This window comes from Scyliorhinus canicula, chromosome 2 (assembly GCF_902713615.1).
Source record: "Scyliorhinus canicula chromosome 2, sScyCan1.1, whole genome shotgun sequence".
In the NCBI taxonomy this organism is placed as follows: Eukaryota; Metazoa; Chordata; class Chondrichthyes; order Carcharhiniformes; family Scyliorhinidae; genus Scyliorhinus; species Scyliorhinus canicula.
The window spans coordinates 29,764,804-29,792,735 of record NC_052147.1 but is presented as its reverse complement, the minus strand read 5'-3'; the positions used below and the strand labels follow the sequence as shown (position 1 = coordinate 29,792,735).

General features: G+C 43.8%; 1 protein-coding gene across 5 annotated transcripts in view; it reads right to left on the bottom strand.

The window, feature by feature from the left end:
* Positions 1 to 27,932, bottom strand: part of lgmn (legumain) — a 57,980-nt gene that overhangs the window by 9,070 nt on the left and 20,978 nt on the right. For 4 of the 5 annotated variants that reach the window (XM_038775200.1, XM_038775209.1, XM_038775226.1 and 1 more), the window contains exons 2-10: positions 20,730 to 20,895; positions 18,378 to 18,475; positions 18,206 to 18,287; positions 16,155 to 16,240; positions 13,826 to 13,901; positions 12,416 to 12,478; positions 8,729 to 8,795; positions 5,850 to 5,968; positions 4,027 to 4,116 (exon numbers count right to left, since the gene is read on the bottom strand). In XM_038775200.1, coding sequence (XP_038631128.1) covers positions 4,027 to 4,116; positions 5,850 to 5,968; positions 8,729 to 8,795; positions 12,416 to 12,478; positions 13,826 to 13,901; positions 16,155 to 16,240; positions 18,206 to 18,287; positions 18,378 to 18,475; positions 20,730 to 20,876 — 828 coding nt within the window. In that variant the 5' untranslated portion in view covers positions 20,877 to 20,895. Of the gene's footprint in view, positions 1 to 4,026; positions 4,117 to 5,849; positions 5,969 to 8,728; positions 8,796 to 12,415; positions 12,479 to 13,825; positions 13,902 to 16,154; positions 16,241 to 18,205; positions 18,288 to 18,377; positions 18,476 to 20,729; positions 20,896 to 27,932 lie in introns of those variants that run through there. The other variant, XM_038775194.1, reaches the window with a different exon arrangement.

The window sequence follows — 27,932 nt, the reverse complement described above, 5'->3', positions numbered from 1 at the left end:
GGAGGGCATGAATCAATTCCTGGGGAGACTCGAGTTCCTAAAGATAAATGAGGAGCTGATGGACACCCTGGGGGGCCCGATTGGGTTTGGGGAAGTGATAGATGGACTGGGGGCAATGCAATTGGGTAAAGCCCCGGGACCTGATGGGTTCCCAGTGGAATTTTATGAGAGGTTCTCTGGGTTACTTGGGCCGCTCCTGGTTAAGGCTTTCAACGAGTCAAAGGAGCTGGGATTACTCCCCCCAACGGTACCACAGGCATCAATTTCTCTCATCCTGAAGCGTGACAAGGATCCGGAGAGCTATGGATCGGACAGGCCAATCTCCCTCTTGAATGTAGATGCCAGATTATTGGCAAAGATCCTGGCCACTCGAATAGAAGATTGCGTCCCGGAGAAAATTGGGGAGGATCAGATGGGATTTGTAAAGCGCAGGCACCTGACATCCAACATTAGACGGCTTCTTAATGTAATTATGATGCCAGCGGAGGGGCGCGAGGCTGAGGTGGTAGTTGCCGTAGACGCGGAGAAGGCTTTCGACTGAATGGAGTGGAAGTATATATGGCATGTTTTAGGTAGATTTGGACATGGGCAGGGATTTGCAATTGGGTCCGGCTACTGTACCAGGCCCCGGTGGCAAATGTAAGAACTAACCAAGTTCGGTCAGAATACTTTAGTCTTTGTCGGGGACAAGGCAGGGATGCGCGCTCTCCCCATTACTGTTTGCCATGGCCATAGAGCCATTTGGCTCTGAGAGCAGCGAATACCTGGAGGGGTACAGTGAGGGGTGGGGGACTGGAAAACGGTCTCTCTCTCTATGCAGACGATTTGTTGCTTTATATCAGGGACTCGGTGGGGGGGGGAAAGAGACCAAAATCATGGAGGTATTAGGAGAATTTGGGCAATTTTCAGGCTACAAGTTAAACATGGAAAAGCGAGATGTTCATGATTCAGGCATGGGGCAGGAAAGGAGGCTGAAGGAGCTACCTTTTAAAGTTGTTGGGAAGCGTTTTAGGTATCTGGGGATTCAAGTGCCCAAGGATTGGGGGCTGCTTCACAAGTTACATTTGGGTAAAGCAGTGGATCAAATGAGAAGGGATTTTTGTAGATGGGACATGCTCCCACTGACGCTGGAGGGGAGGGTTCAGACGGTGAAGATGACGGTCCTTCCGAAACTGCTTTTCTTTTTTCAGTGTGTCCCGATTTTTGTCCCAAAGGCTTTGTCAGAAGTATGAATGTGGTGATATTGAGGTTTCTATGGGCGGGTAAAACCCCGAGAGTAAAGAGGACACTCCTGGAATGGGCCCGCGGGGAAGGGAGATTGGCCCTTCCGAGCCTTATTAACTATTACTGGGCTGCCAACATATCGATGATCAGGAAGTGGGTAGTGGGGGAGGGGTCGGTCTGGGAGCGGATGGAGGCAGCAACCTGCAAAGGTACGACTCTGGGGGCTTTACGGACGGCGCCCCTGCCATTCTTGCCGGCTTGGTACTACACAAGTCCAGTGGTGGTAGCAGCCCTCAGGGTGTGGGGGCAATGGAGGCAGCATACGAGACTGGAGGGGGCGTCAGTGTGGTCACCGATCTGTGACAATCAGCGGTTTGTCCCGGGGTGGCTGGATGGGGGCTTTAAGGTATGGCAGCAGGCGGTGATTGAGGGGTTTGGGGATCTATTCATCCAGGAGGACTTCCTGACCTTGGAGGCATTAGAGGAGGAGTTTGACTTGCCGGGAGGGAACGGGCTTTGGTATCTTCAAGTGCGGGACATTGTACGGAGGCAGGTCCCAAGCTTTTGTCGCCTCCCCCCGAGGGGACTACAGGATAAAGTGCTGTCAAAAACAAAGGTTGGAGGTGGGAAGGTTTCGGACATATACAAGGAATTGTTAGAGTGGGAAGGGGCCCCTATCAGAGAGGTGAAGAGGAAGTGGGAAGAGGAGTTGAAGGGGAGCTGGACACTGAATTGTGGGAAAAAGCCTTGAAAAAGGTAAATGCATCCTAGTCCTGTACTAGACTCAGCTTGATTCAGTTAAAGGTCGTCCACAGGGCCCACATAACTGTAGCCCGGATGAGTAGCTTCTTCGAGGTGGTGGAGGACAGATGTGGGCGGTGTGTGGGTAGCCCAGCCAACCATGTTCATCTGTTTTGGGCATGTCCGAAACTGAGGGAATTCTGGCAGCGATTTGCAGAGGTTATGTTGGAAGTCCTGGAAGATAGGGTAACTCCAAGTCCCGAATTAGCAATATTTGGGGTGTCGGAAGATCTGGGGGCAAAGGTGGGTGAAGGAGGCGGATATTCTGGCCTTCTCCTCCCTGGTGGCCCGGAGATGGATCTTGCCAAGATGGAGGGACTCGGAGCTCCCGAAACCAGGAGTGTGGGTCAGCGATATGGTTGAGTTTCTCAGTCTGGAGAAAATCAAGTTCGCTCTAAGAGGATCAATACAGGGATTTGCCCGGAGTTGGCAGCTGTTCAGCGATTTCTTTAACAAAAACTGAACGTCAGCAGTAAGGGGGGGGGGGGGGGGGGGGGGGGGGGGGGGGTGGAATATAAGAGGCATGTTAATGTTGAATAAGGACAGGGAATTTAGTATACGGGTAATTGGGCTAGGGCGGGAGAAGTGAGGTACGTGGTTTATTGTTTGTTGTTATTTTTGGGGTATTTTGTGCGTCAACCCGAGCGGTTGTTTTAGAAATGTCAATATATTAAATTGTGAAAATTACTAATGCTTCAATAAAATATTTTTTAAAAAAGAGAAGTGATCAATTATTCACTTGGTAGGAAGAATGGAAATGCAGAACCATTTTTTTTTTTAAAAAAGGTGACAGAACAGTACATTTCAGGATTCAGAGAGATTCCAGTGCTGAACACCTATCACAAAAAGTTAATATGCAGGCCCAGCAAGCAATTAAAAAGCCACTGTTATTCTCACAATGAGATTACAACGCGTGATTGCTGCAAACATTTGGTCTTTAGTGAGACCACAACAAAAGTACGGTGTACCATTTTATTCCAATTGTCCAAGGAAAGGCAGATTTGCATTGGAGGAGATGCAAAAATAGGCTAAATGGAATCCTGGAATGCGAGGGCTGACCCCTGTGGAGAGCTTGAGCCCCATGGGACTATACTCTCTGGACTGAGTCAAGAATGAGAGGGACCCTCATTAAAACATCAGATTTTCAGAAGTTGAGAGGGAAGATGTTGAGAAGTGTCTACCCAGTTGGAAAGTCTAGAACTCGGAAACATAGGGCGGAATCTTTCTAAATATCGGCAAAGGTCGATAATGGGCGGTAAAAGTAGCGTTGAAGTTGCCAACACCAGTGCCATCATATCGTGAGGGAGTAGAGTAAAACCATGAAGGGGCGGGTCCCACAAGGCAACTCTGACTGAGCCCCCCCCCCCCCGTCGACTTTGATGTTTGAAAATTGCGACACATATTTAAAGGCAGCCCCAGTGCACAAAAGTTCATTTGGAACCCCCCCCCCCCCCCCCCCCCCCACCACTCACCGCGACACTGATTCAAGTGGAGAGGCCTGATAATTATACGTTAATTAATGGAAATTATGTTCCTGACATTGAACAGCGAGAAACCGGGTTGGGGGAGGGGTGGACAGTGTTGGACATTTCCTGCTCCCATCACCAATCCCATCCAACAAAAGCAGGTGTGGAAAATCGCAGCCTAGTCTCGGGACAAAGGGGACGCCCATTTAAAGGCTGACGCGAGGAAAATTTGCTTCACTCAAATTTGTGAATATTTGGCATTCGCTACTCCGGTTGCCTGCTGATGGCTCAAGTCATTCAGCAGAGTCAAGGCCGTGATCAACAGATCTCTGGGCACCAAAAGGAATCAAGTTGATGCAAGGATCCAGCCAGGACCTTGTGGAACAGCGAAACATGCTAGGGAGGGGGTAACGTCAACAGTGCTCCTATTTCTCATTGTATTCACACCCCGGCTTAAAAGCAACATGGTGGTATGCTCTAGCTCCTCTTTCTAAGGTTATTGAGCGAGATTGTAATGACAAAGTCAAATCCCTACCAAATTTCCATATTCTTGCACATGGCTCGTGTTGGTCTTTCTCTTTACAATTTTGAATTGTTTATGCAGTGATTCTTTTCTCAGGTCCTCCTAAAAAGATTAGAATACAAATGGAAATCATGTACCACAGCACTATTTCTACAATGTTAATACCAGTCAGAAGATCCGGGTCGGAATTCTCTGCCCGTAGAGATTCTCTGTTCCCGCCAGCAGCACACCCCGGCCCGTAGGTTTCCCGGCAGCATGGGCTGGCTTCAATGGGAAATCCAAGTGGTGGGAGTAGAGATTCCCGCTGCCAGCGAATGGCATTCCTCCGAGAAACATGCGGCTGGGGACCGCAGAATCTAGCCCCTGGTTTCAAATATATCCAAGGCATGTGATGTGGTGCACATTTTGACATCCTAAATTCAGCAAGTTTCTAAATTAACTGTACAAATATATCACCGTTCCTTCACTGTCGCTGGGTCAAAATCCTGGGACTCCCTCCAATAGCACAGTGGGTGTACCTACACCACATGGACTGCAGTGGTTCAAAAAGGCAACTCATCGCCACCTTATCAAGGACAATTAGAGGCTGGTTTAGCATACTGGGCTAAATAGCTGGCTTTTAAAGCAGACCAAGGCAAGCCAGCAGCGCTGGCTCAATTCCCGTACCAGCCTCCCCGAACAGGTGCCAGAATATGGCGACTAGGGGCTTTTCACAGTAACTTCATTTGAAGCCTACTTGTGACAATAAGCGATTTTCATTCATTCATTTTCATTTCAATTAGGGATGGGCAACAAGTGCTGACCTAGCCAGCTAAGCCCACATGCCATTAAAAAATACCTCAAGTCGCACATGAAACGGCAATATCGGGAATTCTTTAACAATTGTACGTTTGACTTCTTTTTAACCTTTTTAAATGACAGCAATTTTTTTTTTATAAATAAAAATTTAGACTACCCAATTATTATTATTTTTTCAATTAAGGGGCAATTTAGCATGGCCAATCCACCTAACCTGCACATCTTTCGAGTTGTGGGGGTGAAACCCACGCAGACACGGGGAGAATGTGCAAACTCCACATGGACAGTGACCCAGGGCTGGGATTCGAACCCGGGTCCTCAGCGCCGTAGTCCCAGTGCTATCCACTGTGCCACCGTGCTGCCCCTAATGACAGCAATTTAATAATGCAAGCATTTGCCTTTGTAGAATGCTATTTAGCATTCCTACGATTGAACTTCCAATTATTTTTTTTAATTTTAGGAGTACCCAATTATTTTTTCCAATTAAGGGGCAATTTAGTGTGGCCAATTCACCTATACTTGCACATCTTTGGGTTGTGGGGGTGAACCCCACGCAGACACAGGGGGAATGTGCAAACTCCACACAGACAGTGACCCAGGGCCGGGATTCGAACCTGGGTCCTCAGCGCCGTAGGCAGCATCAACTTCCAATTATAATGGAGCCTCCGATTATCTACCAGAATGTTCTCAGGATAGAGCCTTGCATTAGTCTACCCAAGGAATAATCTGACAGCATGGCCGAAATTTTTCATCCCTTCCCGCTGGCAAGAGCCATCCCATATTTCTGTTGTTTGCATTAGGTGTTGCTATACAATGTGTGAAAAGTCAGAACTTGGAGATTTATTTATCTGGAATTGTTTGTCCTTTCCAATGCAGCTGGACACCAAGTACTGGAACATTAAAGCAGTTAATCATGCCAGTATGATTTGGGCAGTGATGTGTACATTTATACCAATCAGATTTCAGCATTGACCACTTTTTATGAGGAGAGAGATTTTCCTTTTATACTGGCCCCAAATGTTATTTTGATGTCATACCTGGTCAGAGTCTTCCATCCACACAACACTGTACACATCACCCAAATAGGTATCTCTTTCTTGATCATAGTAACAGGCGTATGAGGATTCCTGTTCATTGGCAGCAGTGGTGGAAAATACTGCAATCAGGAGAGTAGCATTTAATGGAAAAGGGAACAAAAGAGTGATTAAAAAGGTGAAATGCTAGTTTATTTTTCTCTACTAAACATTGATGAAAAATGTGAGAAAAGCTATTGCGTTCCCCATTTCAATAACAAAACATTAACAATGGTTTCACGTTGGCATTGTGCTACCTAAAGACAATTAAGCTATTCCTAAATTTTACTGTAAGTGACACTGCACTTAACGAGCAGCAACAATAAACATATAGATAAAGTGACAAGAATAATTATTATAGGGAATAAGGAAATGTCAACGACATTAAACAAATAGTGTGTGTCTGGCTGCACAGTAGAAGTCACAAAGTATATGCCAGAAATCGAGGGTAACCAATGGGGCAAATATGAATGAGGATCTTAAAGGAATCAATATCAAATAGTCACTAAGTCGTACAGAACTTGAGTATTTCTGAAAAAAGGACATGTTGAAACTTTTCATCTTGCACCCATCAGGACACTTCTCACAAAATATAATACAGAAGAGAAGAAACATTTGAGAAGAGAATGCCAACTGGTTATCAAATGGACTGGATTGCTAGAGGCACTGACGCGGGGAATGCACCAGCTGATGGTGACTGACAAATAACTGCCATGCATTGTTTAAAATTTAAACCAGGCAACTTGACCATGATGGCCAAGGAATTGCCCTGGGTAAAGAATCAGCAAATGGCCGTCACTCATCTTGCTGAGCTGAAACAGGTACAACGTGTATACATGTTCTTTCTGTCCATCTTTTTCAGCAAGAATCAATCTCAGCAAAGAAAAAGTATGACACAAACTTAAGGACTAAAAACCAACATGTTCCCTCCTGATGGCCTACATTCAATTATTTTAAAATGAGGTAACTGCAGAGATGGTGAACGCGTGGCTTACTATTTTCCAAAATTCCTTAGATTGCAGAATAGTCCCAGTAGATTGGACATTAGCAAATTAACACCACTATTCCAGGAGATAAAATAGAGCTCTACAAATCAGTTAGCCTAACATCAGATTCCAGCGTTTTCCCAATGCACCAAGATCACAGTATGATCAGGCAACATCAACATGGTTTTACTGAAGAGTAATCGTTAAGATTTTTGAGGATGTTGGGCAAATAAAATGGAGTCAATAATGTAGTATGCTTGGATTTCCAAAAGGCATTTGATAAGGTGCCACACTGAAGGTTATTACATGGACTCATGGAGTTGGGGGCAAGATGGATGAAGGATTGGTTAAAGGGCAGGAAGCAGAAAGTAGTGATAAATGGTACACAAGTTAGCAGGCTGTGACTAACGGAGAGATCTTGAGTAATGTATCTAATTGTGCTGTCAAAGCCATGTAAGAATTTAAGCTGTGAGGAAGACAAGAGGCCAAACAAAATGTGGGCAGGTTGATGAGTGAGCAACAAGGTGGCAGGTTGAGTATGAATTTGGAGAAGTGTAAGTGTATTATAATAATAGTAGAAAGTCTAAAAAAGCAGAACATTTTTAAAGGGGTGAAACTTTGAAATGCTCAGAGATGGAGGTGTAATCAAACAATGAACAGTAAAATTAGCATGCGGTACACAAGCAATTAGAAAGACAAATGCCACTTTGCCGTTATTGAATAGTGGTTAGAATACAAGAATGAGGAAATCTTGCTACAATTGTATGAGGCATTGGCGACTCCACATCTGGAGTACTGTGCAACCAGGAAGGAGTGCAATTGGGTTAATAAGGAAGTGTTGATGATTTGGCAGCTGGGTTGAGCACTCCTGGGACTATGTATAGCAGAAACCACATTTATAACTGGACAATCTGTTGCGTTAAACCAAAGTACTTTCCTCCCATGAGACCATGGTTGCAACTACCTGTGTAGTGACGGTTAGAGATACAGACAGACTCTGGCTCTGCCTCATTTATGGGAAGCAAAGAAACAGAGAAGCATACTTACACAGTTCCTAATGACCAATAATGAATCATTAGGAGACATATTTAGTCAAGGAATGATGGCTGATGTATGCAAAGACAAACATTAGCTGAGTCCAATTTTTAAATTCAACTAAGATGGATTTAATAATAACACCATATATTGTATTTACTGTGAAACATTTCAAAAACTAAAATGTTATTTACATAATGCTGCATGCATCAATATTAATAAGAGACAACAATCACAATAATATTAGCCTGCTGTGCAAAAGGTTGGTTAAACTCAAGCTCTGCATGAACACTTGTTATAATAAATCAGCTTATAGAGACCCTGGAAATAAAAATGAGAAGGCCATAATATGTAAAGCAAATGTACACTTGGTACCTTGAAATATTTTTTATTGGCAGTGTCTCAAAACCGACAACCTTAGGATTGAGGCTGTGCCAGATTTCAGATCTTTCTGGATTTCAGGTCAGGTGGTTTGGGTCATACCAGGTTGGGTGGGAGGGTCACAGGTCACTCGTAATGTGGGAATAGACCAAAGCGTGAGCGGCAAAGGAGTCAATTAGTCTGGAGTCATACAGAGCCAATGGAGCACCTAGTTGAATTGCCCAGGTAGGTTTTTTTTATTTTACTCAATCAAACTTGACACATGGCACATTCTAAAATGGTCCAGTTTTCAGACAACTCCTGTTTCTGGACAATGGATTTGAGACAGTGCGCCATATTTACAAAACAAAACTGTCAATTCATATTAAAAAGGTCTTTCTGGCATTCTGATATTAAGTTTTATAGCTCCCACTCAACTTTAAACTGCTATAATTTTCATACCATTAATGTCCTCTGGTAGGTCTATCATCATTGATCCAGATTCACAAGCTTCAATGTAAAACACCATCTGTGGAAGCAGCGTAATGGGTCATCAAATCTTAGAATGTACACAAGCTTATTATTGCATCCTTTAAAATGCTGCGCTTAACAAAAACCGTTGAACAATGATCAAACAGCGCTCCCAATTGTACATTAGAAATTTCAAGCCATCAGGGCAACCAGTTTATAAAATGATCACCTGCCAAAAATATGCCACGCACTGCACAATAAGGAAAACTCATATTTTCTGAATAACATGGACACAAATTCAACCAATGCATAGTAGACTGGATTTAGCCAGTCAGACTGTTAGCAGAAGAGCTGAGTGATTGAAAACTATTTGATTTACTAGAACACTATACTTTTAGGGGCTGGTTAATATATTACTGAAACAACTATTAGAGCTTCATAGTTCATCTGTTTTATTAACCAGAGACAAGCAAAAAAAACTTAGATGCGTCAAACACTAGTTCATAAATTTTGCTCAATACCATTTACTTTGATCCTATTTTGTTTTCGCTTCTTCTTTAAATGTGCTGATCTGACCAGAGATACAGCTGACGTGCACGAGAAATAAAACTTGTGCCATAAGTTTGTGCTTGCAGGAAACACAGATGCTGCTTTCCAAATACCGCAAGCTGAGCTTAAAGTTAAAATGTACTCACTTGCTAGCAGAAATTTATACTTTACATATGCCTCAGGAAAACCAAAACTAATCTCACCCAGCAAGAGTTCTTCTTTAATGATAAAGAGCTCACAAGGAAGGAGATACTATTCAGCACAATGAACAAAATTGAGAGAACAAGAGATACTTAGTTGTCCACACTCAGAACTTATTTGACTCCCTCTTTTGGCACAGATCCAGCAAACGAACATCGAGTCAACAGAAAAGCACCCATGTAGGGCAACCAATCTGCCTGCTCAACGTGCACAACTGCCTGCTCATTTGCAGTGAGCAGTGAACATTCCACCCTGAAGTCAAAACACATATTTGACACATACTGCCTCGGTCTTCAAGGAGAGAAATAAAACTTTTAAACCTAACACAGAACAGCATGGCTGACCAGTGTTCATGCCACTGAATTCTCCAACGATTACAATGACATGATGTGAGCAATGTTAATATGCTCATCATCATATTCAAATCCCTCCATGAACAATTTGTTTTTTCAGTATATTTATTACCTTCATCGGCTTTTTCTTTTTCCAAGTAAAACTTGCACTGCAAGATTATTAGACTTGCTGTTCCCAAAATCACAACTGAACGTTTATTTTAATATACAATTTGAACAGCTCGGAGCCTTCATGACATTTTCTCCAAACCCAACAACCATCGGATATCTTTTCGCTCTTGCAATTTTAGTCCTTAGCACAACCCCAATTTCAATCACTCCACCATTGGCTCAAATCGTAAACTCTAATTTCGCTCCCCTCCTTAAGATAATCATTAATCTAACGTCATCGTCTGTCCTAACATCTCCTCTGCAGCTTGGTGATTAATTTGATAAATTCAAGTGAGGTGCCTGGGGATGTTGTATCAGTTAAAGATGCCATGTAAAACAAATTGCTGTTTACACACAATTCCAGTCTAGTATCTCCTTAATCTGCAGGATTTATGGCTTCACGTTTGAATAGAAAAAAAAAGTGGATCAAAATAAAAAAGATTAAAAAATCTTCCTATCTGTTAACTAAAAGTCACCACTAACATACTTTTCTTACCCCACCCCCTAACATTATCTTCCATTCGTAACTAAGCATTAATTAACATTGCTTCAAATTTTTTCTGACTAAACACTTGCAGAATTAGTTTTTGAAATGTGTTACTGCTAAACCAATAGTAATTCTTTTCCTATACAAAATACTGCTCCTATAGTTGGAATTTTACTGTCAAAAACCTCCCTTTATTGCTTTCAGAGAGAGAAGCATCGGCACTGTATTAATTCAGTAAGTTTTACTTCGTATGAAGAATAGAAATTGGAACATTTAGCTAGAGTTGGTCTCCTTAAGTAGGTAAATATGGGCAGGATTCTCCCAACGGGAGTCTACGTGCCGACGCCGGAGTAAAAACCGGAGTGTTTTACTCCGGCGTCGGCGCCCGTTCCCAGACCCCTATTCTACCCCTCCGTGGGGCTAGCAGGGGTGGCGTGCGATTTACAGGGGCGGGGCCTCGGCACAGCCTTGGGTCCTGCGCATGCGCAGTTGGGCTGGGGCCAACTAACGCATGCGCGGTGGCCGTCCTCCCCCCCCCCCCCCCAGGCCACCCCGCACAAACATGGCGGATGGATCCAGGCTCGCCGGCGCAAGAAAGGTGGCCCGCCGACAGAGGCTGGCCCGCTGATCAGTTGGTCCCCATCGCGTACCAGACCACTCCGGAGGCCTCCCCCGGGAATGTAGCCCCCCTCCTCCCTCCATAGGCCGCCCCCAAGCCTTTGCGACGAGTACCCACCGGCAGCGACCAGGTGTGGACGGCGCCGGCGGAACAAGGCCGTTTATACGTGGCCACTCGGCCCATGCGGGCCGGAGAATCGCCGCTCGCGGCGATGCTCAGAGCGGCCCGGCGCAATTCGCGTGGCGCTGGTTTCGGGGGGGAGGGGGAGAATCGCGTGCGGGGGTCGGGGCTGCGTTGTGCGATTCTCCCACCAGAGGGGGGGGGGGAAGAATACCGCCCTTTATGTTTTTTTATACAATTCTTTTTTCCCCAATCAAGGGGCAATTTCGTGAATTGGCCACAACTCACCTCCCCTGCACATCTTTTTGGGTTGTGCGGGGTGACACCCACATAGTCATGGGAAAAATGTAGGTAAATATATGTGATGTTCAGCCCTCAACAGATCAAGTTAGTTAAATTCAACAATATATAAGCTAACTATTTACGGTTAGCAGACCAAGTGCATGACACATCTCAGGTTATCCATTTTGGTAGGAATAACAGCAAAAGGGATTATTATTTAAAATGATAAAATATTAAAGCATGCTGCTGTGCAGAGAGACCTGGATGTGCTAGTGCATGAGTCGCAAAAAGTTGGGTTTACAGGTGCAACAGGTGATTAAGAAGGCAAATGGAGTTTTGTCCTTCGTTGCTAGAGGGATGGAGTTTAAGACTAGACAAAATAACGCTAAGTAGATTTAGGACTGAGCTTAGGAGGAACTTTTACACCCAAAGGATTGTGAATCTATGGAATTCCTTACCCAGTGAAGCGGTTGAGGCTCCTTCATTAAATGTTTTTAAGATAATGATAGATAGTTTTTTGAAGAATAAAGGGATTAAGGGTTATGGTGTTCGGGCCGGAAAGTAGAGCTGAGTCCACAAAAGATCAGCCATGATCTCATTGAATGGCAGAGCAGGCTCGAGGGGCCAGTTGGCCTACGCCTGCTCCTAGTTCTTATGTTCTTATGCCAGACACTGTACTCTAAAGCTCATAAGGCATCTTAGCAGCTTGTAGCCAAGTTCTGATTCTTTTCCTGAGAAAAAAAGGTTGATCTTTCTTATTTCTCCCGTAGTAAAGGCAAGTAAATGCCAAACAGTCCCGAGGCCCACCTCGTTTCTTTCAAGCTTTAGTGAAACAACCATTCAGTCAAAGTTCCATCGTTTCTCCACCCACCACCTCCAATCCCCACATTCAGGAAGAATTTAAGGCTCTACAATACCTTAGCGTACATCTTATTTTTATACATGTATGTAATGGTCTTTTGCAGGTCATCAACTTGAAGCTGAAAAGAAAATCACATTTCATTCAGCATTGTTGTGGAAGACTAGAACGTAATCAAGATTCTAAAAGCTTTTTGATTCATACCAAGGGCAGAATCTTATGGCCACTACATGGCAGGGGCAGTCGGAAAATGCAGCAAGCCATTCAAAGGTATTTTGACTTCGACAGAACTGGAAAATCCTGGTCAGACGGGCTGGAAAATCCAACCCCCCCCCCCCCCCCCCCCCCCCCCCTCCCCAGTGGATAATAATTTACTTTGATGGTAGGCAAAAAATATTATCAAGACTGGATTCCCTAACACAGCCAAACACACACCTCTCAAAATCGGTGGGACAGATAAATAAACCAGAGCCATTTCTCAGAGAAGCAGATGGTGCTTTTAAAACCGTGACAAGCCACAGATGGATGAGATCCACTTAGTACATCGAGAGGACTTGTGGAGATTTAGGTAATCATTAGAAAAATGTTGCCAAGGAAAATAAAGAACATTCATTGGAAAGCTTCCAAGTGCTATGGATGTGACCTGTCTATCACCCGTTTACTACAAATGGATGATTTTTTTGTAATTGACACATAATCACAGATTTCTGCCATGGGTCTCCATGTGGCTGAAAGAGCCAATTCTCAACCTGCAGATTACTGAGCACATGGGCAGGACATCCCATGGTCGAGTGGGATCCAGGTTGCAAGATTTGCTTGCTTTTAATTCATTCTTTGCTGCTCTGCCTCAGTAGCAGCACATTATGACTCAAAATGTGAGGCAGCTCGATAGACAAGTTGTTGCCATTCTGAACACTTGGTAATAAGCTCCTCCCAGTGACTAATTTACCAAAGCTACCATGCTTCAAGGAGAGCTTCAAAGGCGTTATATGGAATGAAAACACTATAAACTTACGAGGTTCTCTCTGTATGTGAAGGTGGACCCCCTTCCCCCACAAAAAATGGGTATTAGACTATGTGAAGATATCTGCTTATGTCAAATGACACATCCGGAATAGGAAGACAAAGGCACTCCGAGTTAAGACAAAGAGTGTAACTAACTATAGGTAAGTGGAAAGGCATTATCAATGCACACACATAAACATTAAAGACATTCATCAGTGAAGGGATCCTCTCTGTGCAATACATTACCAGTTTGGGGATTGTGTTCCCGTTGAAGAGATGCATATTGCATACTGATCTTTAGATCAATACCATGAACCATTTCTTCTATTCAAGAAAAATGCTACATAAATTCTTGCAAGTCAACAGCACTGGTATCACTTTAGAAAAAGTGATTCAACAGATAATCAATAATACCTAAATGCCGTAATGAAAGTGGAGAGTGTTTTCAGGAGAGGTTACTCACATCGCTGTTGGGAAATGCCAAGATTCCATCAGCTCCATGATCAGCAAAATAAACAAATACATGATCGTTGGGACCACTGCCAAAACAAAAATACAGCCAATCAATGAGAATAGAACAACTGCTGTAAAGTGATTCAAAGCTACAAGGACAAGACAAGAATTGTAAACTAGAAAAAGGAATAATTTTTGGATGGCGGATTTTCAAGCTGTGCAGTATGCACCATTTATTAAAATTAAAGACAAAAAATTGTATACAGATTTTTGAAAAGTTGGTGCCATAATTAGTGAAGTTATGTTCAGCAAACTACTCAGGATGATTTTCAATTTGGGACGCATTTACAAGGAGGCGTCAAATTAGCTGCCTCTATAGCAAGAAAATCTGTAGCTCTGAAACATAAGAAAGGTCCAAATAGATATACATTAAATTGCTCAAATCCCGTGCAGATAAATTCTGGAAAAGGGCTTGAGATTAAAAAAAAAAAGAGGCAAAGCACAAGAATTGCACACTGGTGTTACACATAAACTCCTGGTTCCATTCAGCATGCTGCCACTACCTATTAAATTGCTTTGCCTAATTTTTATTTTAACAGTACAAACTAGGAGCGTCATTCTACTAAAACGAACAGAGTCCTATAGCGAGCTTTCTGGTGCTCGCAGCGCCAAGAAACACATGGCTATAAAACGCATTAGATAAGGAGCCAAAAGCGGGAACGCACGGCCGAGACCGCACATAGCCCCCGTTTTGCGCACTGAGGAGCTCCACTCACCGGAACCTGTCACTGCAACGAGAGATCGTAATGCGACCCCCAAGCCCCCCACACCCCCCAAGCCCTAACGCACCCTGCCCAACACCTCTGCAGGGCACCTCCGGCCCGATTGCTGGCGCACAGAAAATTGGCACATTGGCAGTGCCAACCTGGCAGTGCACCTGGCAGTGCCATCTGGGCACCTTGGAAGTGCCAAGCTGGCATCTAGGTGGCACTGACAGGGTGCCCAGGTGGCACCAGCAACAGGGACCACCCTGCCCAAAGTGCATGCATCTGGGAGCCCCCGATCCCCTGGCAGACCCTCAACGCCATTCCACCTGGTCCTCATTTGTGAAGACCAGTACTGAATAGCACTTACCCAAGGTCACCAAGGCAAAGGAATTGATCTCATGCCTCAGGTACCTCAGGAATCTGCACATTAAACTGAGACTTGCTTTAATATGCAAATCTGCTCAAAAGTGATCTCACCCACAATGGGCGGGATTCATATTGCAACGTCTCACGCGATCTCGCGAGACATGGTGGGCCGGGTAGATCCAAGGATTTGGATCTCCCGGTTTCTATCGGCCATTCTGCGCGCAGCGAGCTGCTTTGCCAGCACGGCGTGGGCGTTGGATCACGGTGTCCTAAATGTTTAAGTTCCAAATTTACAGAATATTATACAATTTTAAAATTTAATCATAAAACAGCTTCAGTGGTGTGTCAAAAGATTCGGGAGATGGAACTGGCAATGCAAAGCGAAAGGAATAAATAGGTGCCCGTTATATAAGCACATTTTCCTCGTCATTGAATCAGTGGAAGGGAAATTGGACGAAATGTGTAGAAGTGACCATTTCAGTCATTGTTCCCATCAAAGTAGAATTTCACCCCCACTGTAATTATTACAAAATGGATAACATTCAGTTAATATACCAGGATTTTTTAGTTCGACAAGTGCAATTTCTGGTGCGTTAATTAATGCACTTTGTTAAAAAACAAATTAAGTTTTTCCAATTAAGGGGCAATTTAGTGTGGCCAATCCACATAAAATTACCCCTTAATTGGAAAAACTTAATTTTTTTTTAAAAAACAAAGTGCATTCGAACCCGGCACATCTTTTGGGTTGTGGTGGGTGAGGCCCATGCAGACACGGGGATAATGTGCAAACTCCACACGGACAATGTTCCGGGGCCGGGGTCAAACTTGGCTGCTCGGCGCCATGAGGCAGCAGTGCTAACAACTGTGCCGCCCCAGCCATAGAAATTTTACAAGTAGATAGTTTGTTAAAATGCATCAGAATTTTGCAGGAGCTGATTTGTTAAAATAGTATTGAGCTGCAAATGAAATGCTGGAGAAGCATGATTCAGGTAACACAATGTTGGTTGTGAGAAAAAAATGTAATGCTTGTAAATATACGACCCTCTATTTATACATACTTACAGAAATCACTCATTCATTTTAATTGATAGGAAATTCTGCTGCAAAGAGTTACTTCATCAGTAACTTCAGTAGAGTACCTTGTCAAACAAAACCAAAGAAGGATCCATCCAAGCTATTAAACTAGTTAAGGGGTTGCCATTTTACCTTTTTAAAACTTTGCCAGAACCTTTCCCCTTCACAGCTTCTTCATCGCCTCGTAGAACAGCCAAAAACAATTCTGGGGTCACACTCTGTACATCAGGGACAGAGAAAATAACAGCATTCATCAAATGAGGTATGAATAAAGAACTTTCATTCATAACAGCAAATTTAAATCACCTCAGGATGTCCCAAAATTCTTCGTCGTCAATCAACTACTTTCGAGGTGTGGTTATTTCTCTTTTGACATGAGCACCAATTGCAAGGCCAGAATTTATTGCTCATAACCAATGGATCTTGAGAGGGTCTTGAGCCGGTGTAGTCCATGTGGCATAAGTACACCCACAGTGCTGTCAGGGAGGGAGTTCCAGTGTTTTGACACAGTGTCAGTGAAGGAGCTAGTGCATAGTTCTAAGTCAGGATGGTGTGTGACTTGGGTTGGGAACTTGCAGGTGCTGGTGTTTCCATGTATTTGCTGCCTTTGTCCTTCTAGGTGGTAGAGGCCCCGGATTTGAAAGGTGCAATCGAAGGCCTCTCAAAAAGCTGATGCAGTGCATCTTGTAGATGGCACATATTGCTGCCACTGTGTGCTGGTGGGACAATCATAGAATTTACAGTGCAGAAGGAGGCCATTCGGCCTATTAAGTCTGCACCAGCCCTTGGAAAGTACACCCTACTCCACACAGTTACCCGAGCCTGGAATGGAACCCGGGTCTCTGGAGCTGTGAAGCGGCAGTGCTAATCACTGCATCACCGTGCTGCCCCGCAAGCTTCTTGAGTCAGAGCTTAACTCATCCAGGCAAGTACAGAGTATCCCATAAATCTCCTGACTTGTGCCTTGTTGTCGCTGGACAGGATCTAGGGAGCCAGAGTGAAGTTATCACAAAATTCTCAAGAGTGGAATTTTATGGCCATTCCGGCGGGGGCAGGGCGATAGAATGCAGCAAATCCATTGACTTCTGTGGGATTGGAAAATCCTGCTGGTGAGAGGGACTGTAAAGATCCCACCCAAGCCCCTGCCTGCTCTTGCAGCCTAAGTATTTATATGGCTGGTTCATATTTCGGGATTTTAATTTAACTTTGAAAATAAGTCTGCTAAAGCAAGGTCCCACAGTGAACAACATACAAGTGGCCATGTAGCGATGTTGGTTGATGGACACATTTTAGCCAGGACATCTACCCGAGAGAGCAGACACTAGTTTGGTTTAATGCTTTATCTGAAAGACGGTACTCCCCACACTGCAGCACTCCTTCAGTGTTTGTGCTGAAGTATCAGCTGAGATTAATGTGCCTGCTTCCTGCATGTAGGCTTCAGGGTATATCCCGAGAATCCCTACAATGCAGAAGGAGGCTATTCGGCCCATCAAGTCTGCACTGACCCCCTCCAAAAGACCTCCCCACCTAGGCCCACCCCCCATCCTGGTAACCCCACCTAACCTTCACATCTTTGCAATGTGGAAGGAAAGAAGAGCATCTGGAGGAAACCCACGCCGACACGAATAGAATGTGTAAACTTCACACACCAGAATGGAACCAGAGTTCCTTGCGCTGAGAGGCAGCAGTGCTAACCACTATGCAACTATGTGTCATCACTGAACTAAGAGAGAGACCCAAATATAGTTCAAACATTATGTGAACTGCTCACAGATAAGAAGCGGCAGAAAAAAAAAAATTGGTGTTTGCAGAGAGCATTTGTGCACTGAAGTGCTGCTCTAGTACATTTGAATTCAGTCCACATGCTAACAGCTTGTTCAATTCAGTATTAGCAAAGATCAAGTACCAAGTTACAGAATAGTGAAAGAATATTTCAATCTATATTCACAGATAATTGAACCTCCCAATTTGGTACATAGGGAAAATTACAACTGCTAACATTTTGTTTGTGCTTATCACACATTTCAGTCATGGGTGTAATGGGTGTTAATAGTTAAACACCCCCTGACATCTGCTCAGAGCGTTGTAATTTTACCAAGTAAATGCAAGCTAACATTTTGATGTGACCATCATTAGGTTACTTTTCTTTTGTTAAAATACAAATACTCCGATTGAAGGGTTACCTCTTGTACATAATCCTTGAGTACTCCTTTGTAAACATCTTTTCCATTGGGCTGGTTAATAACAATACCCTTTGTAGGATTCCTGCCAGTCAAGCAAAATAAACACACAAGTTCTTCAGTTACTGGGCATTCACAAACAAAGTTTCTTTCAACTGTTTCATAATATACTTACTCCTCATTCTGGGCCAAGTCGTCGTACATCATGACGATAATCCGTTCATCAGGTACGCCATGCTGGTGGACAATCTGGTAGGCATGGCATATATCGGCCTATTGTAGGGGTAAAACTCTATTAGACCAAATATGTATCTATATATTCATTCCAGTTATAAAAGTGCCTTGAATATAAAAAAAGCTACAGGGATGACCACTTATGAAAATTACATTGGGTATGTACGAAATAGAATGGGTTATAATGTACCCAATAAAGGTATGTAACTCCAAGCAGACAGAGAAAGATTAAATGCTTCCCTAACACACAGGAATTAAGGGTTATTCTCCAACTATCCATACCGGACGAAAGTGGATGACAGGAATAGTGCTACAAGGTGTAGCCATCTAAGATGGCCACCTGCAAAGCACTATGGGAATTATGGCCAACCCAGGACTCAGACAGATACACAGTCTATGTGTATCTAAAACACAAGTAACCAGACCTGATTGAAACCCCGCTCGTTTGCATTTTAATGGCCCATTTTCCCAGGACAATAGAACTCCAATCAAGTCTGAGGGGAAGCTCGGAGGGGTTCTAAAAGTCATGGGCACTATTTATTATGCACTTTCAAGAACTGGATACCATCGAACATTAGTTTGGGGGGTGGGGGGGAGGAAATGTGTATATTAAAAATGGCTATGGGTAATCCCCGATTCCTTTTTTGTCATTTGTTTATGTTAACAACGGGTTGATGTTTGGGGGTTGGTAGGAGGATGGGATTGTTGTTATTGTTATGGGGTTTGATATATTTGTTATTGATTAATGTTTGTTGATGGTGGGTGTAAATTCGGGAGAAAAATTGTGAAAAAGGAGAATAAAAATATTTTTAAAAAAGAGAACTCCAAACAAGTAACCGGTACAGCCACAGACTGATCGGCGCCACTCCCCTTACTCAGAAAGCACAACTGCCAAGGTCAATGACCATTAAGGACCCGCCCAGCTACCAAGGCGCCCGCCCCTTTATTGGCCGAAATTGGAGAGAGTGATCAGAGCCCTGTCGAACTATTGGGTTCAAGGTTAAGGACCGCCCCAAAGAGCGCAAAATCCCAGAGGGGTAAAAGAGAGCACAGCCATGTGTTCTGGCTCTTTTGGATCCGGCCTGTGCCAACCCAATTGCAGCAGGAACAGCCAGCCAGGTTCAAGACCAACGATTGCTACCTGACAGATGAGCCCAGCAGAGACAGAGCCACTTTCTTCGAACCTGCCAAGTGAAATCTAGATAAAGGCCTTATCCATTTGCACAGTGCCTGTTGCCCTGAAGTTAAGTATAGGTTATTGTAGCTGATAGGTGTAGTTTGACTCGTAGTAGACATTGTGTTTGCATGTTAAGATAACTCTTGTGTATGTAAATAAACCATCTTTTGAACTAACTAACTGGTTGTGTGGTCATTTGATCGATACAAGGGAAGGCTTGTCATTCACTAAGATAAATAGAAATACCCACAGTATTGGCGACGCTGTTGGGACCGAAACAGAGCAACAAAGGCATGCGCCTAAATCCATTCACACTCGCCCCTAGTACGCCCCCCCCTTCAAAAAGCTCTGAATATAGATTAACGTTGCCAAATATCTGACTGTCCAGAATCTCCAAGAATTAAAGATTACTCTTCAACAGAATACAGATAGCAACAGAAATCATAAGGCCTTAACAGCATACCAAAATATAATAATCAAGTAGACTGGGGGGTATTCTGCGAGCAGCATTGGTTGGAAGCTCTACCTCTGCTCTCCAACTCGAATGGCAGACCCTACCCTCTTTGGCAAACAACCAAATTGCAGAGTGGGATCAGAGTGGTATAAAGAGGGGGATCTCTTATCCAACTACACATGATGAAGGTGGGGTTATCTCAGACAACGGAGGCTTCAAAAAGTTCTTCAGTAATCTATGGCTCGAGGAAAGGCACCTCAATTGTTGAATTAGAAACATTTCAAACACAATAAAGAACACTAGGATGGCCAAAAATAGCAATGAAATGCAAATTCTAAAATATTTACTCCAACTCATGCACTGTAACATCCTGCGAGTTTGATTAACTGTCAATGAGGTAGAATGGTGTTTTTAGATAAGGTATAGTGACTGAAGGGCAGTTTCTGTTTTATTTAGACTTGGTTGCCAAGTAGGCACGGCTAATTGAATTTGCTCATAGAAATAATACAATCTTGCTTCAACGTGCCTAGGCATGGTTGCTCAAACGTTCATTTCAACATCATACAAGATGCAACTAGAAAGCAGGTTAATAAACTTGAATCATGAACAATCATTTCCTCGATAACTGCATGTCATCCATGCTATTCAACCTAGTGCAGTACCTGATGCCTGTAGTTGTACCACCCGTTAGATCCAGCAACAAGTACGACCCAGTGTTTGCCTCCATTTTCCAGCTCTTCCAATGGAATAGCGTCGCCGTTAGCCAGGAAATGGTTTAGCACTAAAAGTCCTAGTGCCAGATATTTCATCCTGCCGTCAGTCAACTAACTGCAGAAGCAAACAAAAGGTCAATTAATTTGACTCAAAATTCTTAATGCATCATAAACTATTACAAATAAATAAGTTCTTAACATTGCATCTGAAGGACAGCAGCCAGCTAACAAAGCACAAGGTTGCTTAAGTTTTATTGAACTTGCCTCGAGGAAGGTGGAAATTCAGGGCAGTTTTGTATTGCCTTTGTCAGTTGTGCCGAAATATGTTTTGCCTCAAAGTTCAATAAATTCCCCGCCCCCAAAAAAAACACAGCTCCAAAAAAACAACACCCCAGCTGCGCAGTAATGTGGTTTGAAAAAAAAAAATAAGACAGTCAAACTTCCTAACCTCGGAAAGTTACATGACCTCAAAACACAGGTGAATTTTTGTTATGTGAAGCATTTTCTTAAAGCAAAACACGGATGTTTCTTTCCTCCTCCCCCCCGCCTACTGCAATACAGCATTACATTAGGCTACTTCCTGCATGGATTTCTCCTGTTAACTGGGCACACGCTGAAAGCAGCAATGTTTGGGGAAACCATTACATTGAGGATAGAATTAGTGAACATCTTACAGCCAATTCATGGTAAGCATTGCAGTGATAGATCCATTAGTAACATCAAGTCAGCACATTTAGGTGAGCAGAAATAATTTAATCAACAATCTAAAGAGGCTGATTGCATCTGAGCTGAACCCTCCAAATGATCATTTGTAAAGCTCCCTTATAACCTTGTCGCCTTGAGGGCACACAGATAGTGCAAGTGTGAATTACAAGGCACAACAATACTTACCTTATAAATTAGCAAACCTGATGCGCTGTAAGCCAACACCAATGGAAATTTACTGTCATGACATGTACATAATGGGGAGGTCAATGAGTGCATATTGCACCTTTTGAGTCATTTCAACTTCAAGCAGCATCATATACGATCCTGGTGGTAGAAATTTTAAAAAGAAACTCCAAGCTTGTTGCTGGCCTACGTTATATCAATTTCTATGGTTCGCTGTGTGGCCACCCAAGATGGCGTTCTGCAAGGGATACTGGGAGAAGTGGCTAAATTTGAGGACAAGCAGGCTGCAGCTCAAATAAACACTAAACCTGCAGCCCAAACTCTTGCAATACACAGGAAAAAGGCCATCAGCAGGCCATTCTGGGACAATAGGGCTTGCATGTTAATTTCACCCACAGTAGCATGATGGTTAGCACAATTGCTTCACAGCTCCAGGGTCTCAGGTTCGATTCCCGGCTTGGTTTACTGTCTGTGCGGAGTCTGCATGTTCTCCCCGTGTGTGTGTGTGTGTGTGTGTGTGGGGGGGGGGGGGGGGGGGGGGTTTCCTCCGGGTGCTCCGGTTTCCTCCCACAGTCCAAAGATGTGCAGGTTAGGTGGATTGGCCATGCTAAATTGCCCTTAGTGTTGGGTGGGGTTATGGGGATTGGGTGGAGATGTGGGCTTGGGTAGGGTGCTCTTTCAAAGAGCCAGTGCAGACTCGATGGGCCGAATGGCCTCCTTCTGCACTGTAAATTCTATGATTCTAACAGACACAACGGTGCCTACCTTCCTTATTTGGAAGGGCCTATGTGCCCCGGACAACTACGGGCATGGCCACTAAGGGCACGCCACACAATCAAGGTGCCAGGCCCTGATTGGACTTGATCGATCAGGGTGATCGAATCCTGATCGATTACTTGGTGGCCCACCAGGGACCACCCAAAAGAGCGTGAAATCTACAAGGATAAAAGATGCTGCGCAACCCTACGATCTCTCTCTGTACAGCAGCAACCGAACAACAGTGATCGTCACCAGCCAATGCGAGAAAGATCATCACCCTACCAATAGAAGGAAGACCAGAGCCAGGAACAGACCAGACCAAGGACTGAACATTGAGGACTACAAGATTCAGGATAACAGATAAAGGCCAATATCTGTCCGGTGCCTGCTGTCACTCTTCAAGTTAAGCTAAGATCTTGTATGAACTTGCTCTGTAGTGTAATTTATGTTGAGAATGTGACTATGTAACTATAACATTGAGTGCATGTAAATAAATATTGATTGTTTAAAAGGAACAGACTTGCAGTCATTTGTCCACCGTACGGTTAAGACACACTTTCAGCAGCAGCTGACAATCTTAGGTAATTATTGCCGCAGGGGAAGAAGTTGCAGCTGTTCCGTCCTCTGCTACCTCAGCACTGTTAAAGCAAGAAATATCTGACTATAAACAGCAGACTTTGCAAATACCATTGTTAAACTAATAGTGCAGCATGTCGCGTCTAACTGATGATATGGAAACTGCCCCATTTAAGAAATAAAATTCAATCTGATTGTACTGGTTCTCATTACCTGCTGTTATTCCTTTAAGACAATAGAAGGTAAATAAATTGGGAGAAAAATTGCAGAGGCAAAGGAGGACGAGCTCAAGAGTTGGGGTGGCACGGTGGCACAGTGGTTAGCATTGCTGCCTACGGCACTGAGGACCCGGGTTCGAATCCCGGCCCTGGGTCACTGTCCGTGAGGAGTTTGTACATTCTCCCAGTGTCTGCATGGGTTTAACCCCCACAACCCAAAGATGTGCAGGTTAGGTGAATTGGCCTCGTTAAATTGCCCCTTAATTGGAAAAAAATGAATTGGATATTCTAAATTTAAAAAAAAAGAGTTGGGAGGTTGGATTTTAAGGGAATGAATTTGAGGCCTTTTGGGGGGCGGGGGAGGAGGCCGGAAGAGATTGTGATACTTGACAAGGGATGAGATTGGAAGAAGGGGAGGGGTTAGAAGCAAAGGTGGAGTCAGAGAAAAAGGGAAAGAAGGATCCAGAGGGGCACTGGTATCCAAGAGTTGTTAAAGATTGTGATTCCGACACCCTGATGGAACCATCAATTCACCAGACACGTGTTTCCGATATGAATCTAGGCTTTAATTGACTTACTTCAGAGCCAGCCTGTTACCCGTTGATGAACTCTTAGTGAACTCAGGCTGAAAAAAAAAGGACAAAGTTTCTTTTGAAGTGTCATAAAAGACAACGGGTACGATTCTCCAGCCGCGTTGCGCTCAAGCGAGAGCACAACGTGATCAGAGAATACCGGGAGAGGCCTGCAGTGAATCTCCCGACAGCCTCCGCGCCTCGTGGGATTCATTAAAGTCCTGCTAGGGAGGCTAGAGACGGAACTCCGTCCCAAATGGGCGGGATCGAATGGCGTTCACGGAAGTAGGTCGGAAACCTATTTATGACCTACCTGTCTGGGATCCATCGGCCTCCGTCGATTCTCCAGCCTCCGCAGGGAGGTCCAGACAAACGTGGACCAGGCAGAACAGCACCGGGGGGTCTCACAGACCATCAGAGACCCCTGGGTGGTCAGCTTAAGTGCAGGGTGGGCCCCGTGCAACTTGGCACTGCCCAGCTGGCACCTTGGCACTGCCACCAAGGTGCCTGGATGGCACTGCCAAGTAAGGAGCACTGCCTGGGTGCCCGAGTGCCAGGGTGGTGAGGGGGCCATGCTCATGAAACAAGGGTGGGGAGTGCATGGCAGGCCTCTGGAAGGTTGCGGTGTGTAACGGGGCTTGGACCTGAAGAGGGAGGACCACCCACCCACCCAAGGACCCCATTAGCGGGGTGTGGGGTAGTGGCCATGGGTGGGGGACCCACAAGCTCACTTAAAGATCGGGGTACCCTTTCAAAATGGTGGCCTGATCTCAGAGTTCAGCACCCCAGTAAGTGTGGGCTAACCGGTGAGAGATTCCCAGGGCCCAAAAACGTGACAGTGTCATTGAATAGCGGTGGGGAACTTGGCGGCAGAGCCGGCGGGAAACTCTCTGAAAAACCCAACGCAAATTAACTTGGAACGCTTTTGGGAGAATCGCACCCAAAGGATGAAATGGTACTACAGAACAGAACAGAACAGGACAGTTTTGAGAAAAAAAAAGTGAGATTGAAAATAATGGCTACGGTCTGCATAGTCATGAACTACTCAAGTGTCTTTTGAAATCACTATTGGGAAAGCGTTGACAAGGAGGCAGGGGAACAAAAACTACCGATGAAGCATTTACTCCCTAAGTTCAAGACCCTATGCCTATTCCAGTTTCAAATCCAGCACAGAGTTAGGGAATTCCCATCAAAAGGAACTTTTGATGAACAAAAAAAAATCAACTTCTGGAAAAGACAACAAAATTTTGGGAAAAAAAACTTGTCTCCAGAAATTGCAGCTTACAATCGGCCTCAACTCGTGAGATTTCAAGACCGCCGTTGAAAATTCTGCCTCAGCCGATATCTTTTTAAACCTTTTATACTTGGCTAAGCTCCTACTATATAACTTGTTATTCTGCTGCGCGTGTGTGTGTGTGTTTGTTGGGGGGGGGGGGGGGGGGGGTTTGTTGGTGCAGTCAGGACAGGAATTTACCTTTTTAAATATCTTCACCTGGATGGGACTTTACTTTAGCTCAATAATAAATTAAGCCCTTTGTCTTTTACATTGGACAGGGGTTCTTGAATTTGTTCATTTGCAATTAGAATGTAAATGGTTAAGCAAAGCCACTGGGTCCTCCATCCTGATAAATTCACAAAACCCTGTTATGTTCAGATCTCGAATGGCAAAATAAGGAATGCAGATTCACCTGTCCTCACGTGGTTGTGATGCTCCCAAGGTTGATTGACTTTGTCAAGACCTGTCTCAGATTGCTTGCATACTATATCCCACAATTACATCTGAACAAATACTAACCACTTCCACCATCTCTCTCAATTCTCTTTCTTCTGTAGTGTAGCAACATTGAACTACTGTTTATTTAAAATCTAACAAATTGGCAGAAATGTTAATTATTCAACATCCGAATATATACACATTCATACAGACACGCACAAACTCAAGAACAGATTGTGATTATAAAAAGGATATCTTCCATTGATCTCCTCGGGCTGGAATTTTCCACCCCGCAATCTGGTTTCTGGCAGCGGAGATGGTTCGCCATTGGGATCTTCAGTCCCATTGAGGTCTGTGGCATTTTGTATGGATAACGCTGCCAGGGAACCCACCGGGGGGGAGGGGGAGAGGGGGGAGAGAGAGAGAGAGAGAGAGAGAGAGAGAGAGAGAGAGAGAGAGAAGACCAGAAAATCCCTAAGAGTTAAAGAGTTCTCGGTCACACTCGATTTTTCCTAGAATCAAATATTGAAACTGTTTAATCCTCCTCTTTGGGTCCACTGAAGCAGAGTCTGGGGATTTTAGGAAGGCCAATTAGTTATTAGTTATTGTTTGCAGCAGTTACATTTCTCTTGTTCCACTCCAACTAATGTGCAATGTTGAAACCCTGTAGCAAACTCCTGGCCAAGTTCTCAGGTAGAGAAGTCAAGGCCAATCCAAGTCTCTGCCTACTCATGTTTCTTAGGCAGGGTCTTGTTCCTTCACTGGTCTGGATGTTTTCTCTTTTCTGCTCCAAAGATGTGTCTTAATAATCTCATCAGATATCTAGTTTATATAATTTGACCAAGCATCTCTTTCCCAAATGGTTTGGGATGATTCTACCATTGTCAAACAATGGGGCCCAAGTATAGCCCATTCACATACCACTGTGATTATTCAGAACTTTTTCCACACCCATTATCTGGATTCCAACTTTAGTCTTCAAGTTTCAAAACTATTGTGAAACAAATGTATTTAATTACTTGGAGAAGGTCAGCAAGTACAGTTAAAACCCTTATTTCCTTAGCTTCCAAAACTAAAAGGACATTGCTTCACACAGAATAAAATATGAAAACAGCGGCGTTAAAATACTCATCACCAAGATTGACATTTGAAACATTGTTAAAAATGGTGAGGTTACTTCTTTGGATCACGTATGTAGGTATTTCTCCACATTTAATATTTTTTCACTTTTTGTTTGTCCTCAAATTCTTGACTTTCGGTGTTTCATCAAATTACTTAACACCAACACATTGGAACTAGCATCCTGTCTGGTCTGGGTGCCCAACATGGCTTCATAGTTGTTCGGCCTCTTCTTTAGATATAACATTGTGACCTGGTATAATGAACTGGGATGGGAGTAGCGCACTCCAAAATCTAGACTGATTTCAAAAGTTATTCCAAACCTACTCTGCTTCATATCAAAAGCAATAATTTTAAACGATGACACCTTCTACTGGTCTGGGAAGCCTGTTGGGACAAGGCATGAGCAGAGAGCAAACTTTTCCTTCAGAAAGAAATTGGTTCAGGCAATTGGTGCAACCGAGAGTCACTCAGAAAACTCTTGCCCTGTGCGTATGGTCATGCGAGAGTACCTTTAAGAAATGGATGTTTAAGCAATGTACCTTTAAGAAAATAGTGATGTCAGAGAGTGGGTGGAGCAGAGCTCAGTTCGGCCATTTTGAGGTTAGTTCTGAGCTTTTAGTTTCAGTTTGAGAGAGCAGCTGGGAGTGTTTGTGTGGTTTGCTGAGAGCTGCAGGAAGGAAAGGAGCTGGTCTAGTGATTTCTGCAAATCCAAAGACTATAAATATATTGAATGTAACCTGTTGTGCTCCTATTTTTGAAGGGTTGAAGTCTTTTGGATGTTTAAAGGAACAGTTTGCAGGATTGGGTAGTGTTGTATTATTTTCGGGGTTATCTTTGAAGAGGTGTTAAGAGATCCAATGTTTATTTTAAAAGGTTAACTTGAGTTCATGGAATAAACACCGTTTTGTTTTAAAAACCACGTGTCCATAATTGTAATACTACACCTGGGGAACAAGCCGTGTGCTTCAAAAGCAACAATCCATTAAAGGTGGGAGTTGGGTGAACTCCGTGATACATTTTGGGGTTCTGAAAACACCTTTCCCATAACAGTATACTAATAAATCCACCAGTTTGGTACCTTCATCAGTATTTACACTCCAAGGATGTCCTACAAGTTAGAGAAAAGGGAGAGATTCTATGATGAACTTGATCAATTATTGAAATGAAAAAATCTTTATTTTAAGAGACTTCAATGCACAGGTTGGAAAAGACATTTGGTGCCCAAGCGCAGGTGACCGTGAATGACTGTATTGGAGCTATGAATTCAAGTGGATAATTCTACAGCAATCAGAACTCAAAG